This window comes from Myodes glareolus, chromosome 1 (genome assembly GCF_982192425.1).
Source record: "Myodes glareolus chromosome 1, mMyoGla1.1, whole genome shotgun sequence".
Classification (NCBI taxonomy): Eukaryota; Metazoa; Chordata; class Mammalia; order Rodentia; family Cricetidae; genus Myodes; species Myodes glareolus.
Genome location: NC_142026.1, coordinates 63,663,127 through 63,682,584, shown reverse-complemented (window position 1 = coordinate 63,682,584; position 19,458 = coordinate 63,663,127). Strand labels below are relative to the sequence as shown.

At 48.9% G+C, this 19,458-nt stretch overlaps 1 protein-coding gene across 1 annotated transcript in view; it reads right to left on the bottom strand.

Moving 5' to 3' along the window:
- Positions 1 to 5,833: 5,833 nt before the first annotated feature.
- The window catches only part of LOC125399723 (poliovirus receptor homolog), a 34,884-nt gene continuing 21,259 nt past the window's right edge, over positions 5,834 to 19,458 (bottom strand). Inside the window, exons 5-9 of the mRNA XM_087908261.1 lie at positions 18,127 to 18,244; positions 14,622 to 14,776; positions 13,264 to 13,356; positions 10,692 to 10,750; positions 5,834 to 9,737 (exon numbers count right to left, since the gene is read on the bottom strand). Coding sequence (XP_087764387.1) covers positions 9,666 to 9,737; positions 10,692 to 10,750; positions 13,264 to 13,356; positions 14,622 to 14,776; positions 18,127 to 18,244 — 497 coding nt within the window. The 3' untranslated portion in view covers positions 5,834 to 9,665. The remainder of the gene's footprint in view (positions 9,738 to 10,691; positions 10,751 to 13,263; positions 13,357 to 14,621; positions 14,777 to 18,126; positions 18,245 to 19,458) is intronic.

The window sequence follows — 19,458 nt, the reverse complement described above, 5'->3', positions numbered from 1 at the left end:
AAAATGTTTAAATGGTGGAAGACAGAGGACAGCAGGGCACGGAGGGTCAATGAGATCAAAACGGGTGTCAGGCCAGTGAGGTGGTTCAACAGCTAAAGGCGCTTGCTGCCAAGCCTGACAACCTGAGCTATCTCCTCAGGACACACATGGTAGAAGAGGAGAGCCAGGTCACACAAGTTGTCCCCTGACCTTCGTATATATGCTGTGGGTGAAGGCAGAGGCAGGCGGATCTCTGTGAGTTCCAGGTCAGCCTGGTCTACAAGTGAGTTCCCCAACAGCCAGGGCTCCATAGAGAGACCCTGTCTCAAACAAAGAAAAATTAGATTTAGTTCCTCAGCCAGCTGCTTCAAGCACTCGCTAGCCACACGCGTTTAATGGCAATCACATTGGACAACATAAATATAATATTTTCAGAAGGTTCTATTGAAAGGTGATCTAGAGACAGGAGGAAGGCGGGAGCCTTAGTGAGATTTCTGGTCCTCCAGGAAGAGAGCACTTTCAGATGAGGGGCAGTGGGTTTGTGTGTCTCCTGGACGCCTGTCGTGAGGTAGTGGGAGATGATGGCCAGCATCATTCAGTCTCTAGGTTGGGCTGAATTGTGCCTTTTTATGCTGGGTTACAGTGAGAGTCACCACACCCCACTGGGCCAGGTGGGCAACCTTACAGGAGCCCTCAGCATCTCTGCTTACCCACCTGACTTGGCGCAAGTGGCCCTGCCCCCACTCCTTTGGGAAACGTGATTGCACATCGCCCCCTCCTGTTCATGCATGGAGTAGCGCCAGAGTGTAGCTGAGCAGCCAGTGACCTGCAGTCACTGATTTTAATTTTGTCATTGGATCTGTCTGGACCCTCCTGCCGCTGATGCCCAGCCCTGTAAAAGAGCTGCAGACCCCCCTGCCTTGGAGGGCTTGGAGGTGGTGTCCTTAGGATGCCTCCCTGCAATCCTTCTTGCAGCAGGTCCTGTCAGTTTCTGCCCGCTGTGGAGTGGGTGTAGACGGTGAAAACAATGTTGTTGTCAATCTAGAGCAGTGGTCCTCAGCCTTCCTACTGCTGTGACTCTCTAGTACAGTTCCTCCTGTGATGGTGACCCCCAACCATAAAATGATTTTCCTTGCTACTTCATAACTGTAATTTTGCTATTGTTATGAACCATAATGCAGGGTATCAATATGCAACCACTGTGAAAGGGTCACGCGACTCTTAAAGGGGTCACAACCCCCGGATTGAGAACTGCCCATCTAGAGGCTGTTTCTAGAGGAGCTGGAAAGATGGCTCAGCTCCCAAGAGCCCTGGCTGCTCTTTGAGAGGACCCGGGTCTAGTCCAGAAGACTCTGCTATGGTTCTGAACAAGCACATAGCGGCTCATAGTTGTTACTAACGCCATTTCCAGGGGATCTGGCACACTCTTGAGGCTTCCATGGGAACTGCATTCACCTGCATGGGCTTGCACACACATGTGCACACACATTGCACACACAGTAAGGCTAAGGAGAGGTAAAGTGTTTCTTTTGCAAGCTTCAGGACCTGAGTTCAAGACCCAGCACCCACATAAAAAGCCATGTGCTATAATGTGCGCTTGTAGTCCCTGCACAGGGGAGGTGGGGACAGGAGGATCCCTGGGACTGGATGGCTAGTCAGCCTAGCTGAATTGCAAGCTACAGGCCAGTAAGCGGCCCTGTAAAGCAATATAAATAATAAAGGCAGATAGTCAGGTGCGGTGATGCACACCTTTAATCCTGTACTCTGGATTCAGAGGAAGGCCCATCTCTGAGTTACAGGACAGCCAGGGCTAAGCAGGGAGACACTGCCTCAAAAATAAATGTAAATAAATGAAAGGGGTGGGGAATGTCAACATTCATTATAAACATTTAGATCATGAAAACAGAATAGGAGGCAAACCAATGAGATCAGAGGGTGGAGGCTGCTGGAGGCTGAGGCTGCTGGAAGAAGGGGTTGGCTTCTTTGCCGGGTCTGAATCTTGATGGCTGGAATGCAGCAACTATCTTGGTGTCAATCTGAGAGCGCTCTGTGTGGAGCGGAGATGAAGAGCAGACAGGCTGAGCTATGTGTGGTGCTGCAGCTGAACCAGATAGCCCAGATCCTGTCAGCCCCAGGCTGCGGGTCACCAGGCTCGCAGTTCTGGGTAGTTGAGGCACCTGAGAACCACATTCCTTTCCTTCCTTCCTTCCCTTTTCTTCTTCTTTTTAACATTTATTTATTTTGTGTGTACCCGTACTTGCTGTACCTTGTATGTGGCAGTCAGAGGACAACTTGCGGGGTGTGTGTGTGTGTGTTTCTCCTTTCATCATTTGGGTCCCAGGAATTGAACTTGGGTCCTCATATTTGTGGCAACCATCTTTACCTGCTGAGCCACTGCTGGATCCCAACATGACATCTTATATAAAGTGGTCTTTCCAGGTGGGCAGTGGTGGTGCATGCCTTTAATCCTAGCACTAGGGAGGCAGAGGAAGGCAGATCTCTGAGCTGGAGGCCAACCTGGTCTACAGAATGAGTTCCAGGACAGCCAGGCCTACACAGAGGAACCCTGTCTTGAAAAACAAAACCAAGTCTTTCATTTTCCAATTTGAACCACTTCTGAATCTTGTGCCGGTAGCAAACAACTGGGAAGATAATTTTTCTGCCAAGGCTTTTCTCTTTTAAAGCCACACAATTCCTTTTTAATTCTGACACTTATTTTTGAGACAGGTGTAAAGACTGGAACCTACCTCTAGGTGGAGATGTAACCTGAACTCTGTCTACCCTGAAGGATTAAGGTAGGGACCTGGCTAGGGGACTGCCCCTGCCACGGTGGCTTCTGCCCCGCCATGATGGCTTCACTTTAAAATTATATGCTTTTCTTCCCAGAATCCCCCACCCCTACTGCTACCACCACCACTGAAGTCTCTATGAGGGGTTTGACAGGTTTGCTTGGCCTATTGGCAGGCCGGAATCTCAAGGTATTAACTTTCTCTGCTCCTCTTTTTCTTTTCTTTTCATTTCCTTCTCTCTCTCTCTCTTTCTTGTCTTTTTTTTTCTTTCATTTTTTTGAGACAAGGTCTCTGTGTAGCTCTGGCTGTCCTGGAACTTGCTCTGTAGATCAGGCTGGCCTCGAACTCAGATCTACCTGCCTCTGCTTCCAGAGTGCTGGGATTAAAGGCGTGTTCCACCACTGCCCAGTTTGCAAAGAAAGTTGTAGCAGTTGATAAAGTGCTGGGAGCCACTCATTCACCAGAGCTACTGATGTCCCTTTTCCCACACTGTGGGGTCCCCCCAGCTTCCTCACTCTTCCCTCCCCTCCCCACTTGCTGTTTTGTAGTCTCAGCTCCAGCTGGGTAGAGCCTGTTGGATCTGTGATCACAAGCCTTTTACAGATGTTTCATGAAGGGGCTAGAGATGATGGTTCAGCTGCTCTTCTGGAGGAGTTTGGTTCCCAGCACCCACGTGGCAGCTCACAACCATATTTAATCCCAGTTTTAGAGAAGCCAATGCTCTCCTGACCACCATGGGCACCAGCATACATGTGGTGCACACACATTCATGCAGAACAAACATATAAAATTAAGTAAGTCTTACACAAGGTTTTGTGGTGCTGGCAGTGGAACCCAGCCCTTCACACAGCAAGTGCTCTACCCCTGAGCAGCTGCCTAGCCTCCCAAAGGCCTTGTGTTTGTGAGCCTGGGCTCATAGATCAGCACTAGGGGATGGTAAATGTGCAGGGCTGTCTCTTCAACAGCAGGAGTGTGTAACCTGTTTTCCGCCCAGAAGGCTGGGAATGGAGGTGGCTCTTAGCCTAGGTGACTCTTGCACTCTCTGTATGGCCAGGGGCTCCAAGCAGAACCGGAGGTGGCTAGTAGTCTAGATAACTTCTGCACTATCTTGTAAAACCAAGGTGACACAAAACCCTGCCCTTAGGCCCTTAAGATAACACTCTAGATAACCTTTACAACAGGTCCCCAGTCTCCCAGCTGGGCTCCTCCTCCTCTCCGCAAGGGCTGGTGGAGTCTGCCACCTCAGCGGGAGCTAGGGCTCCACAGCCCTAGGGCTTGGCTTTTTGTTAGCTTGTTTCCGGCTCTGTAGTGGAACTGTAGTAGAATCATTGTATCGAGGGTAAACAGTGGAATGAAACAGTTGCTTTCACTGAGTCTAGGGTAACATCTGTCCGGTCCCCAGTGGTGACACGGAGATTTATCATTAACTGTGAAAGCTTAGCGGATAGCTTAGGCTTGTTTCTAACTAGCTCTTATAATTCTTTAAATTAATCCATTTCTTTATGTGCTGCTGCATGACTTGTACCTGTTATATCTCCTCCTCAGGTCTTCCTTGTTCTCTTATCAGGCTGGTGACTCCGCCTTTCTTCTTCCCAGCATCCTCTGTGCCTAGAAATCCTGCCAAGCTATTGGCTGTTGGCTTTTTAAAAACAACCAGAGAGACACATCTTCACAGTGTACAAAAAGATTATTCCACAACAGACGTGGAATGAACAGTTGTTTCCTAGGACTTAGACCTTGAAGAAACCATTGTGGAAAACAGTGGTTGTTCTCTGTTGTCTACGGCGTTCCTTTCTGAAGGAGAGGCATAGCCTTTGCATGAGGATCCTGGCACACCTGGATATCTGGAATTATTGGGTGCTGCAAACAGTACACAATAAGGCTTGGGGGTGTGTGTGATGTTTTCCTTCAGAAAAACCTATAGATTAGATCAGGGGCTTTGGAATGAGAAATTTGTTTCTCGCAAAAAGAAACTTTGATGTCACAGTCAACAAATACAACTTTGCACGGCTGTTGGAGGTTCAGCTCACAGAAACTGTTCCTCTCTGATGCCACTGAGCCTGAATGACACCTTGGAGTGACCCTTTGTTTTTCTTTGATCATCCCGAGCAACACGGAACACCTTACACTCTCATAGAGGAAACAACCCAATATAGATTGTTCAATGGTCCCTTCATGAGGAAAAAATTAAAACAGAACCGGCCGCTAGTTCAGAACAATGACAGCTGGGACCTAGAGCACCCGAGTGCTGTCCCAAGGCGAACTTTCTTATTAAGTGATGAACTTTCGTCACTGCTCATCTAATTAACACCTAAATGAGTGCTTAACTTTCATGAGAAATTAACTAAAAGAGCAAAATATAACATTTCGGGTCACATCAGTTGGGCAAGGTCTTATCCACCTACCATTACAGAGGGTTTGGCTCCGCCCTCCAGGTTGCTTTCTGGAGATTCTCAGCTAACAGTTCTAAGGATGACACCTGAAGCTCAGCTGGTGCTAGCGTAGTAAACCTACAGATGCCAAAGCAGTAGCTCGTAGGATTAACCCCTTACTTCCGCATCAATTATCCTTTCTTTCTGTACGGCCAGGGGTTCCCCCATGCTCCCCAACCACGAGCAGAGGACCGCTACACTATCTGTATGGCCAAGACCACACCAGATCATTCCCTTGGCCCTGAAGATAACACATGTAGCCTGTCTGCAGAACCCATCTTCATAGAAGAAGTGACATGTGCTTTGACAAATTTCGATGGAATCATGTCTCCTTGTGCACACAGAATTATGTTACACCAGGAAACATTTTTACAGTCAAATTTGACTGTAAACAAATCTGCTTAAAATAAACCATTACCCAGTGTTCAGACTCTAGAAGTTTGAACCAACACCATTTACTGAGTTGTGCTGGGCTGATTTCCTTCCTGCCTCTCTGGGTTCTTACTCTGCCTGCGCTGGGGTTTGCTGAGACCACCCCCATGAGTGTGGCATACTCGTGTTGAAAGAGTACCCAGAGGGTGTCTCACATGTGTGGAGATCCGTGCCCAAGAACCAGGTCCGAGAGCCACTGGATGCAAGAACAAGAGGCAAACTTTATTGTTCACAGGCCTGTGGGTGCTGCAGTAACATGGAGAACTGAGCACCCCGGGCTCTGTTTTGGGATAGTTTATATAGGACTTGGGCAAGCAGAAGCAAGGTACAAAAGCAGATGCGTGGTTACAGGGATCTTATTGGTCAGTTTGAATGAGGTGAGGGGTGAATTTGAGGGCAGGTCTCGTGGTCCTTGGTCTGGATCAAAGAAACCAGATAACTGACCTGACTATCCTAAAGCACATATGGTTGCCTTTGAAGTCTTTGTTTTCATCCAGGCCAGATGTCTGATCATAAATCTCCTGTCTTGCAGCCTGATAAGGCTGTCCTGGATATCTCGCCAGATGTCTGACCATAAATCCCCTGTCCTGCAGCCTGATAAGGCTGCCCTCGTTCTGACCTCAGGTATCCTGCTTTGCTCAGCATTCCGGGGACCTTTCCCTGAACTGAGCTTGTTTGTGTGAACCTTTGCAAAACGACATAACTGTAGCTAAAGCGAGTTGGGGGTCCTTCAGTGTGTTTGTGTGTGTGTAGTGCAGGCACATACATTTGTGAAAGTGTGCTTTTTACATGTGCGCTGGGACCTGAATCAGGTCCTAACGCCCAAAGGTCTTTTAAAGCGTCTTGCAGCCACATTTGAGCTCTTGTGCCTCCTGGTGCTGCATGGCTGCAGGGGCCCCAGCATCTCTCACAGGTGAGTTAAAAACCTGCCAATCCCAGCTACCCTAGCAGGACCCCTCTCAGGACACAGGGTTTGGTAAAAGGTTGCCGGAGCTGACAGTCCTCCACTGTTCCAGTCTGAACACCTTTAAATCTGGCACTTGGAAGGTGGAGGCGGGACTAGGGGTTCAAGGCTAGCCTCAGCTATATAGTGACTTCAAGGACAGCCTGGGCTACAGTTCATGCAACTATAGCCAGCTGGTTTCTGTTCTTTTCCTCCTTCCTTCCTTCTCTCTTTCTTTCCTTTCTGTGAAAGGAATTATCTGCATAGTTCTAGCTTTCCTGGAACTCGCCCTGTAGACCAGGCTGGCCTCAAACTCCCAGAGATCTGCCTGCCCTTACCTCACAAGAGAGCTAGAAATAAAGGTGTGCGCCACCATGACTGGCTAGTGATTTCTTGTGTGTGTATTTTAAATAAAGATGTTAAAAAATAAACATGGGGAAAAAAACCCCAGCTCTTTCATCAAATGGTGCTGGGGAAACTGTGTCCATCACACCCTGAAGAATGAAGCTCAATCTCTTTATCTCACCCTGAACAGAAATCAAATCCAAATGCACCACAGACCTTAATGTAAGTGTGGGATCGGGGACTGCTGAGAAGACTGTATGGAAAACATTGTAAGATCTAGGCAGAGTGTGCGGTGGTACTTAGGAGGCAGAGACAGGAGGATTTCTGTGAGTTCTGGACACCAGACCTACACCGAGACCCTACTTCAAAGAAAAAAAAACTAAACAAGAAAAACAACAACCCAGTCAATAAATGGGCTCACAAAACAAATACACAGTTCTCCAAAGATGGAATACAAATAGCGATACAGATATGAAAAAATGTCTGTCTTAGTTTAGGGTTTCTATTGCTGTCAAGAGACACCATGACCAAGACAGTTCTTATAAGGAAACACTGGCGCTGGCTTAGTTTCAGAGGTTCGGTCCATTATCATCATGGCAGGGAGCATGGTGGCCTGCAGGTAGCCGTGGTGCTAGAGAAGGAGCCAACACTGGGCTGACCTTGAGCACTCAGAGTCTGTGGTGACAGTGACACACCCAGTCCAGCTGTTGCTGATTGTTTATTACTCTTTACTTTGGTCTTTTGGGGCCCACCATCCAACTCCCAAATAGATACACATGGAGACTTATTAATTATAATGCCCAGCCTTAGCTTGACTTAACTTCAATTATCCCATCTACCTTTTGCCTCTGGGCCTTTTCCTTTTCCTCCTTCTGTATACCGTTCTTCCACTCTTCCTCCGTGGCTGGCTGGGTAGCGGGTGGCTGGCTGGGTAGCCTCTCACCTTCTTCTTGCTCCTCGATTCTCTCTCCCCAGATTTCTCCTTCTATTTATTCTCTCTGCCTGCCAGCCCCTCCTATCCTTACTCCTGCCTTGCTATTGGCCGTTCAGCTTTTTATTAGACCATCAGGTGTTTTAGACAGGCACAGTAACAGTTTCACAGAGTTAAACAAACGCAACACATCTTTGCATCATTAAAGAAATACTCCACAGCGTAAACAAATGTAGCACATCTTAAAATAATATTCCACAACACCAACAAGTTCACATTTCCTAACAGTGCCACGCCCTATGAGCCTGTAGGGGCCATTTTCAATCAAACTGCCACCATGTCCGACCTCATTAGCTACCAGGACAATGCAGGTTAAAAGTATATTGAAGGGCCAGGGGGAGGTGGCACATGCCTTTAATGCCTTTAATCCCAGCCTTTAACACACACATACACACACACACACAAACAAACACACACACACACACACACACACACACACACACACACACACTATCCCACCCCAGTCAGAATGGCAACCATCAAGAAAACAACAAACACTGTCAAGGATGCAGACAAATGGAACCTTTACACATCACTGTGCAGATGCAGACTCGTCCCCACACGGGTGGGAGTCAGCACACAATTTCCTCCAAAGCTGGAATCCACAGCCCACATGACTCAGCTATGCCATTCCCGGGGATTTGTCTGCAAAATTCCAGGTTGACAGATCACAGAGACACTTGCATGCTGGTGTTTACTGCAGGCTGGGCACAATAACTCAGATACGGAACCGTCCTTGGTGTGCACCCACAGAGGAATGGGTAAAGAAAAGGTGGTACACACACATTGGGGATTTTTCAGCCACAAGGAAAAACAAGGTTCCATCATTCGCAGGAAAATGGATACAAGCGGAAAGAATCATATTAAATAAATTGAGTTAGCCTCAGAAAGACAAATACATTTTCTTTCATTTGTGGTTCACAGATTTTTATATAGTTAAATAAAACAACGTCTGCAGTTAAAACATAAATCAGAATGATGTCCTGGGAGAATTAAGGAGACTAACGGATTGAGAGGAGAGGGGAGGGGACGGGGGTGGGGGATGTTTATGCTTGAAAACAAATAAGTTAGAATAAATTAGTAAGATCATTCTTGCTTACATAGTAAGCTTGAGGCTAGCCTGGGCTATATAAAACTGTCTCAAAAATACATACAAAATGATACAGCTTTTAAAAATAAATATATCTTCTTTACTTCACTTTATCAAAAGGGAGACTGAGAAGGGTATTATGGCTCACACCTTTAACCCCAGCATTTGGGAGGTAGAGGCAGACGGATCTCTGTGAGTTTGAGCCTAGCCTTGGCTACATAGTGAGACCTTGGCAAGAGAGTGGAGAGCCCTGAATTACTCAGTTATTAAAGAGATTCTCAAGTTGAATTTCAGTGGCCAAAGTCTTTCAGCTCCTTGAACATTCTTCACGGTCCAACATGAGGTAGAGGATTTATCTTACCCACGGAAAGACTTCGGCTTTTGTTCCAGTTTCCCAGGCCCTCAAGCCTGTTTGTTTGCTTGTCTGCGTATACACGGGCTTCACTCTGTAGCCCAGGCTAGACGCAAGCTTGTGTTTGTCCTCCTGCTGGAATGACGGTGTGGGCTACCACACTGGGCTCCATGAGTGCTTTCTGACAATGTGGAATTTACTAGGGTCCTGGGAGACCCCCGAACGTTTGGCAATCACCACACTGGGCAGTCAGTCTCTCCGGAGGCTTCTTCATCTATCTGTGTGGTTCCAGTTGTTGAAGCTTTAAGTTCTTCAGTTATGGGAATTCATGCTGTTCATCTCTATGTCATTGGTAGAGTTGATGTTGTTGTTCACAGGTGAATACTGGAAGGGGGACATCAAACATCAGTCGGGGCCTCTCTCAGATAAACAATTTTCCCAGTGAAGTGTTCAAAGAGCACTTGGGCCCCTAAGCAGTGGTCACAGGCAGGGCTTAGGAGATAGGCATGTCTCATGACCTCAGCACTCTGGAGTCTGAGGCAGGAAGTTCATGAGTCAGAGGCTAACCTAGGTTACACAGTGAGATGTCTCAAAAAATTAAGTGAGCTGGATGCAGTGGCACACGCCTGTAATTCCACCATTAGGAAGGCAGAGATGGGTAGGCTGAGAGGCTAAGGCCAGCCTTGGCCAGACAGTGAGTTCAAAGGACGGCCTGATCTCAAAAAACCTAAAAAGCAGGGGCTGGAGAGATGGCCCAGAGGTTAAGAGCACTGGCTAATCTTCTAGAGGTCCTGAGTTCAATTCCCAGCAACCACATAGTGACTCACAATCATCTATAATGAGATATGGTGTCCTCTTCTGGCCTGCAGGCAGGCAGACAGAACACTGCATATATAATAAATAAATAAATCTCAAAAAAAAAGAACCCCAGCAGTCAGGAGGCAGAGGCAGGCAGATCTCTGTGAGTTCGTGGCCAGCTCAGTTTACAGAGCAAGTCACAGGACAGCCAGAAGAACATGAGAAACTGTCTCAACCCCACCCTCAAGCCTAAAAAGTGCAGAAAGCAGAAAACAATAATAAAAACCTGAGTGGGGTTGTGTGTGCATGGTCCCAATATCCCCTCCAGAGACACACTCAGCACAACCCAGGTCCCTCCCACCAGAACCCATCCCCCAAAGTCTCCACTCCCTCCCAGTGGTGCACAAGCTGGGCACCTGGAAAGCCCCAGCTTCCCGACACCATGCTGCAGCTATCTGCCCCCTCCTTGAGAGAGTCCCAGAAAACAGGTTCGTGGTCCACTCAGACCCCTGTATTCCTCCCTTGTGCCTCTGTACTCACCGCCTCCGCTGAGGGCCTGGAATTGGACCTGGAATCGGACCTGGACCGCCGAGATCGAACTGGAGAAACGAGATAAATTGTCAAAGAGAAAGAGATCCTGGGAATCGTGGGAAGAGGATATCTAGACTGGGAATTGTGGGAAGAGGGTGTCTAGACTGGGAATCATGGAAAAGAGGGCGTCTAGGCTGGGAATCGTGGGAAGAGGATCTGAGAATGGTCAGTCCTCTTCCACCCCTGCATTGATGCAGGACAGGGAGGTAGCACACACTTTAGAGATAAACCAGTAATTCAGGGTCATCTCAGGCTACATAAAGAATTTGAGGTCAACCTAGATTTACATGAGACCCAGTCTAAACAAAACAAAACAAAAGAAAACAAAAGAACCCAAAAGATGGCTCCTCTGGGACCTGAATTCAACTCCCAGCACCCACATGTCAGCTTGGAACCATCTGTAACTCTAACTCCAGGGGACCTGACGCCTTCTTCTGGCTGTGGGAACTGCATGGATGTGCTGTGTAGACATACACGCAGATAGAAAACACCCATGCAAGTTGACAAAAGAAAACATAAAGCCAGGCATGGTGGTGCACACCTTCAATCCCAGCACTTCGGACACAGAGGCAGGGGGATCTCTGTGAGTTCAGAGTACCCTGATCTATGTACTGGATTCGGGGTCAGCTGGGACTACAGAGTAAGACCTTGTCTCAAAAACAAAATCATTTTCTCAAGGGCCCAAATTCCATCTCTGTTCTTTAGGGCTGGTGTGACCTTGGGCCTAGTGACTTAACTTCTTGGTGTCTCCGTTCCCTCAGCTATCTAGTAGGGATTAAAAGGAAAAAACCTCCTTTGTGATAAGGGAATTGAAGACACCGGGGATATAGCTGAGAACAACACAGACAACCGGCCTCTCCGGGTCACTGATGATGATGATGATCATCGTAGTTAATGGATTCCCAGTGCGCGGCTCCCACACAGCAAGTGCTGTGCTATGGCACGTGTCATTCCACCCTTTTCACAGATGAGGAAACCGAGTCACAGAGATGAAGTCACCCCCTCCATCCCTGACATAATGAGGCCCCACCATCAAAAGCATATGGTCAGCTTTTCATTCGTGGCGGGACCACTTAAAAGAGCTGCAAGGTTTTGCAGCTAAAGCTGAGTCAGGAAGCCTCTCTTAAATGAGAGCGCCTGCCTCTAGCAAGCAGAGCCCACCTGAGAAAGTGCTGCTATCAATAAAGCCATGCTTTACTCTATCCTTTTCTGTCTAGAATACTTTCCAAGCTCTCTCAGGCTTTATGTGGATGCAGTTCCCCACGTTGGGCACCATTTGTTGCACTAAAACAGGGGCTATAGTGCAGGTTTATCTTGGAGGAGTAGGCTCTGTCATACAGCCCAGGCTGGCTTCCAACTCACAATCTTCCTGCCTCTACCTCCCAAGTGCTGGGATGACAGAGGCCCGCATCACCACACCCATCTTAGAGTATGGCTTTTGAATGCCACCCAAAAAAGCCCTTGTGTTAAAGGTCTAGATTCAAGGTGTCAGGAGCGGGCAGAGCCTACCAGGGAGGAAGGTAAGACACTGGAGTGTGACCCTGAAGGAATTATTGGGACCCTGATATATTCATTCTCTTCCCTTGCCTCTCCTTGTTGTTGTTGTTTTGTTTTTCTGTTCCCCGTAGCACAGGCTGACCTATGTACCTGAGGCTAGCCTTGACCCTGACAGTCCCCGCCAAGCCCTCTGTGTTCACAGTCCACTAGAAGAGAGACTCACGTCTCCACAGTGATCACAAGGAATGAGCAAGTCTGGCCTGTGTAAAACTGTGTAAAAAGGCGGCAGGGTTGTTTCATGACTGAGGAAGAAAGCCAGTCATGAAGCAGGGCCTTCTATGACTGATGGGCCATTCTGCAGCTCTATGGCTGCAAAGGCTGATCAGTGTCAACGCGTTCCTTCCTGTACACAACACAGGCTTCTGTGCAGACTTCAGTGGTACTCAGAGCTAGTGCTTAGAGAAAGTGTGCTCTTTGAAAAAACGAGGGGTTGAGGGTGTGGCTCGGTGGTAGAGCCCCTGCCTAGAATCCCCCAGTGAGGGGCTGGGGTGTGGCTCAGGGGTAGAGCCCCTGCCTAGAATCCCCCAGTGAGGGGCTGGGGTGTGGCCCAGTGGTAGAGTCCCTGCCTAGAATCCCCCAGTGAGGGGCTGGGGTACGGCCCAGTGGTAGAGCCCCTGCCTAGAATCCCCCAGTGAGGGACTGGGGTGTGACTCAGTGGTAGAGCCCCTGCCTAGAATCCCCCAGTGAGGGGCTGGGGTGCGGCCCAGTGGTAGAGCCCCTGCCTAGAATCCCCCAGTGAGGGGCTGGGGTGTGGCCCAGTGGTAGAGCCCCTGCCTAGAATCCCCCAGTGAGGGGCTGGGGTGTGGCCCAGTGGTAGAGCCCCTGCCTAGAATTCCCCAGTGAGGGGCTGGGGTGTGGCCCAGTGGTAGAGCCCCTGCCTAGAATCCCTCACACATAGCAGGGACTACTTTGCAGTGGCCTTGGCAAGTGGGTGGGAGAATGTACCGAGGAAGAAGAGACTCACCACAATAACACCAGAATCCTATAAGTGTGAGAAGTGCAGCAGCGACGACGATGCCGATGATGGTGGCCGTGCCTAGGCCTGATGGCACAGACTCTGGAAAATAAATGGGTGAGCAGGTGAGGTTACCCAACTTTCAAGTTACACCTGCATCTTTGAAACAATCCCGTGTTTTGTGGGGAACCCCATCTTCCTCAGTCTACAGTGTCTAGGTGTTGGCCACGTTTTACAATTCCTACAGGGGGATGTTTGTTTGAGATGGGGGCTCCTGCAGCATAGGCTGGCCTCAAGCTTGCTCTGTAGCCAAGGATAACCCCATGTGCCCATTTCTCCTCCCACTCTCTCTCCCATGCACTGTGATTACAGGCTTGCACCACAACCAGGTGTGAACCAGGTAGATGGGGTGCTGCAGCTTGAACCTAGGATCTCCTGCATGCTATGCAAGCAACTGGGATTTCCTTTTTCTCTTTTCACATTAGCCTGGTCAATTGGGACATCCCATTCTCCTTGTCTAGCCTGGGAAGATTCTGCCTGATATCTAACCCAGCATAAAAAAAAGGCAGAATTAGGCAATTAGCCCAGGCTGGCCCCAAACTGTCTTTATCACTGTTTCAGCCTTCCGAGTACTGAGATTATTGGTGTGTACCCTACACCTGGCGTCAGAGATAAGAGATGTAAAGAAGGGGCTGGAGAGATGGCTCAGAGCTTAAGAACACTGACTGCTCTACCAGAGGTCATGAGTTCAATTCCCAGCATCCACATGGTGGCTCACAACCATCTGTAATGAGATCTGATCATGTGCTATGCAGGCAGAACACTATATTGATAATAAATAAAATAAATTTTAAAAAAGAGAGAGGTAAAGAGAATTCCTGGGTGATGTAGGTCTAACACCTAGATCTAACCAGAACTGAAGCTGTATTTTCAACAAATTATTTTTTCCAATTAAAAATTACGATTGTTTATGTGTGTGCGTTGCATATGTGTGCACACATGCCGGCCATGGTGGGTATAAGTGCAGGGCAGAAGAAAACTGTGGAAGTTGGGTGTCTCCTTCCACCAAGTGTGCCAAGGATTGAGCTCAGGTCAGGCTTGGCAGCGAGCACCTTTGGCCGCTGAGTCATCCCCGTGCGCCCGGACTGCCCTTTCAGTCTTCGTTTGCTCAGTTGTAGCCGGTAGAGTTATGTCCAGGACGCTTGGAGGGGGTTTTCCGAGTCCTCAGGTCAGAGGTATCCCACATCCGCCGTAGCCCGGGCTAGTGAAATCTGTGACCTGCCGTCATTCAGCCACACGCACACCCAGCTCCCATCCCTGGGGGCCATCCTGCTGTACCCTTCCCTCCTAGTCTGAGGACAGCTCACCTTTAACATGGACCGTTATTTGGTTCTGCCCAGATCCTAGGGCATTGGTGACATTGCAGACGAAGGTCACATTATTGATAGTGGTCTTGTTCACCTTGTGGATTAGGAGCCGATTGCCCTGGGCCTCAGTGTTGTTGGGCAGAGGACCTGTAGTCCTGGAGGAGACAAGATGGTGAGTAGGCAGCCTCTGCTGATGGGGCATCCACAGTGTGGTAGGGACACAGACCAGCTCTAGCCACATACAGGCTGACAGACTGTGCAAGCCCGCACTGGTCACATCTTCATGTTCCCAGGCTCTGGATTCCTCTTCGCCTGTGGCTGTTCCCCATATGGCCACAAGAGGGCGCGCACGAACCCAATTCCACTTCCCAGACCCAGGCCTCAGGCAGAGCAAACCCCAGGCTCCACGTGATGCGCCCCTCTTTACCAGTGCCCTCAGCACTCCCCTTCGCCTCCCTGTGCACAGTCACATGGACCTCCTGCCCCACGCACCAACACCCCACTTAGGCCTTTCCAGAAGCAACAGCTGATGGACAGAAATGCATTTGTACATGTCATTCTCTCTACCCACAATGCCATTCCTCCAGGTGCAGAGAGCTCTGCCTGATCCACTTCTGTGGTCTCGCCCCACTGTTTCTACTGCAAAGCAACCCCCTTTCCCAAATCCCCACCCTTGTTTTATCTATACCAGACATTCCCCAGACTTTCTTTATAACTCTATCTTGTTTGGTGAGGTTGAGAGCTTAGACTTTGGTCAACTTTATGGAGAGCATGGACTTTGGCCAACTTCAGGCACTGCATAGGGTTGAAGGATGGGCCCAAGCCCTGAGAACATATCCCAGCAGGGAGGGGAAGGCGTGGAAGTGTGGAGTTCTGAACCTCTACCGAAGCGAGGGGGAAGCACAACCACCCATCTGGTCTGACACCCTCGGCTGTGGCGTTTGGGAAATACTCCTGCCTCAGCCACTCAAGCACCGAGGCACCCCTATGCTCTGTGCCCCCACCATCACCTTTTTTTCTTTTGTATTGAGGGTAGAACCCATACTAAATAACCACTAATCAAGGAGCCAAACTCCCAGCACCTCGCTGGGGGATTATAGGCAGGTGCTCTCCCCCTCAGTCAAGATCCCAGTTCTAATGATGCCAAATCTTTGATGTCAGTTCCTTCCGCTGGAAACTGGTACCCAGAGAACAGCTAATGTGGTCTGGTCACCAACCACCATGGCATGACCACATGGTTAACATATAAAAATAGTCACCTTATCCCACAGTATGGACTGGTTTGTTTTATTTTTATAAAGACTCCCACCATGTAGTTCTGGCCGGCCTAGAATTTGCTTTGCAGACTGGGCTGGCCTTGAACTCAGAGACCCACTTGCCTCTGCCTGTGGAGTGTCGTGTGCCACCACACCTGGCCCTAAGGATTGCTTAAGTAATTGATGACACATACAGAAAAGACTCTAATGACATCAAACTATGGTCAGGGTCTGGTGGTGACCCCAGGAATCCTACCAAGCAGGAAGCTGAGGCAAAAGGATCTTCACGTTCTGGACCACACCTATAGTTCCAGACCTTGGGGACAGGAAGCAGGAGGGTTGCAGCAAGTTCAAGGCCAGCCATGTTGAGGTCTATGCAGAGACTGTCTCAAAAAGCCAAAGATGGGGCCTGATGACCCGAGGTCGAGCCCCAGAACATACATGTTGGAAAGAGAGAACCAGCTCCTGCGAGTTGTCCTCGGACCTCCACATGTGTACTGTGGTGCTGGGGGCCCTACTCCCAGTAAAATAAACGAATAAATGCAGCAATTTTCCAAAACATCAAATTAGGAGAAGTGAAATATTAGTGGGAGAATCCTTGAGGTTGGATTTTGGGTTTTTTGAGCACTCATTTGGAAAATTCCTATGACTATATATTTGAAAATTTCTCTACCAAGATGTTGGAGGAAACAGGGTTGTGAAACTAAGTGCTTTTTTTTTTCAATATTTTTAAGATGGAGGTAAAGGTGTGGAAATTGCACCTTGGGGAAAAATTACAGCTGTTGGGAACCAGAGAAAAAGACAGGGGCAGGCGTCTGTATGTGTGTGTGACTAACCAAACATAATAGAAGTTGCTTTGGGACATGGGTGGCTGTACCTGGGTACACACACTGTTTTTGCTTCTAATGGAGCTGTTTGAAAGTTCTAGAATGGTTGAGCCAAATTACTATTTTTTTTTAAAAGAAGTCTAATAAAAATGTGTTATTTATACATCTGAGCAGGTGGCAGAAAGCTTGCTAGAATCCCCCAGTGAGGGGCTGGGGTGGGGTGTGGCTCAGTAGTAAAGTATTTTCCTAGTGTATGACCCTGGATTCCAGCCTACACCGAAGAAAAAAAAATCACCCTTTTCTTGCATGTATGTTTATGTGAGAGCAGCCTGCATGGATGCTCACGTGAGAGCAGCATGCATGGATGCTCACGTGAGAGCAGCCTGCATAGATGTTCACGTGAGAGCAGCCTGCATGGATGTTCACGTGAGAGCAGCCTGCATGGATGTTCACGTGAGCGTATTATAAACAGAAATGAGGTCTTTACTCATGTGGGTGCTGGCATCAGTGTCAGGTCCTCATGTGTGTACAGTAAGCACTTTCTCTCCCTTTCTTACACTCTCAGCCTCCAAACGAATCCAGAGCTTTCACAGCTCCGGGACTAACTTCCTCATCTGCACACTGGGATGACTGACAGGCTTCAGGGGCGGGGCAGTCAGGAACCCTTGTCTGGGGATAAGTCAGACATCTTTGATTTGCTTCTGTCCTGTGAGGGCTCACCCAGGGACTTGCCAGTATTAAGCCATTGTCCCAGTGCTTTGTGACCTTCAACCTGCACAGAGATGGGGAATCCCAAGGGGTGTGGGTATAAAAAATCCCAGGAGAGCCAGTGGCCGTTGCCTGGATCAGCTCCTCAGAAAATCCCCAGTCACAAGATGAAATTTTTACTGGGAATATAGAATGATTCTACCTGTTTTGATATTTTTTTTAAATTTATATTTTATGTTCTTTTTTTTTTATTACCTGTATGTATGTCTGTGTGAGGGTATCAGATCTCCTGGAACTGGAGTTGTGAGCTGCCATGTGGGTGCTGGGAATTGCACTGGAGAGCGGCCAGTGCTCTTAACCTCTGAGCCATCTCTCCAGCCACTATTCATTTATTTTCGAGACAGGGTCTCACTGTGTAGCCCTGGCTGTCCTAGAACTCATTCTGTAGACCAGGCTGTCCTCAAACTCACAGAGATCCACCTGCCTTTGCCACCCAAGTGCTGGGATTGAAGGTGTGCGCCACCATCATGCCCAACTCTATTTTTATTGCTCTATTTTTATTGTCTCCCCACTCTCAGACCTGTGGCTTCTGAGCCTAGCCCTCCTCCCACGCAGCCAGCCCCAGGTCCCTATCACTCAGTGCTCTATCTATAGCTGGTGGGGTTTGAGCCCAGCCCTCCTTCCGCACAGCCAGCCCCAGGTCCCCTCACTCACGTGCTCCATTCATAGGCAGTGGGCTCTGGTTTGCTTTGAGCATCACAGTACAGGGCCACGTCAGTACGACCTTCATACCAGTTTCCCTCAGAGCCAGAGACGGACACTTCAGGCGGATCTGGAGAGAATGGACATGAAGGCTGAGATCTGGACAGTGTCTGAGGGCTCTCTCCCGAGCAGGGGGCAGCTTGGCACTTTGGGGATCAGCCCAGGGCATCGTTAGTGAGGGGGACATGAAGGGGATTCCACAGATCCTTTCAGTGTGTTTCCCGGAACAGCCCCTGGCTCGTCCTGGGTGTCCTGTGCGTCAGGACTTTTCTGGGCACTCCAAACACCCAGGAGCACATTCAAGGCTCCGAGAAATCATGGAAGAGAGAGCCCGGGATAGGCAATGACAGGAAGGAAGGTGTGTAGAATGTCTCAAGACCTTGTATAGGAGACAGACAGACAGACAGATAGATAGATAGATAAATGAGTGTGCGTGCATGCATGCGTGGGCATGTGTGTAGATAAATCCCCACAGTCCAATATGGTAACCACCAGCCACACAGACTCCCAGGGCTTCATGCCTGGTCTAAGACACACGATTCTGAAGATTTAGTCTGGCAAGAAGAATGTAAAAAGTCTCACCAAGACTGTCTAAGAAATCATTCTAAGTGTGCACTATCACACCAGACTTACAGGGTCTCATGTAGCCCAGGCTGGACTTGAATGTGCTTCCACCAAGCCCTAGGATGACCTTGAACTTCTGGCATCTGCTTCCTGGGTGCTGAGTTTCAAACCCACGACTTTGCGCACACTAGAGAAGCAGTCTGCCAACTGAGCCAGATCCCGGGGCGTCTTCTAAGGCGCTGAACTAAGACAGTCATTAGAAAATCTGAAACAGTCAAGGTTTTCTGAGGCTACTTCTGTGTCTGCAGGTGGCATTGTCGACAAGGCTAGGCAAGGGAGATGACCCTGGGTACAGAGTGTGAGGCTCCATCCATAAATCACAGCTAACTACATGTGGAGAGAACATAGACAGTCCAGAGACAAGCCAGTGTAGACAGCGCCAGGCTGTGTAGACTACCCTGGAGGACCATGTGAGCACTGACCAGGGACTTAGGGTCAAACTGTGGGCGGAGTCAACATAGGCAGAGTCTACATGTTTGGGGAAGTAGAATGTGAACGCGCAGATCAGCATAGACAATGGGGCAAGGGGACCATGCTGGGTAAGCAGTGAGTCTCTTAGAAAAAGTAAGCGGGTCCATGTAGCAGAGACAATGCCAGCTCTCAGGGCTGGGGGTCTAAGGCATGAGAGCAAATGGTGGATAAATTAGTATAGACAGCGGC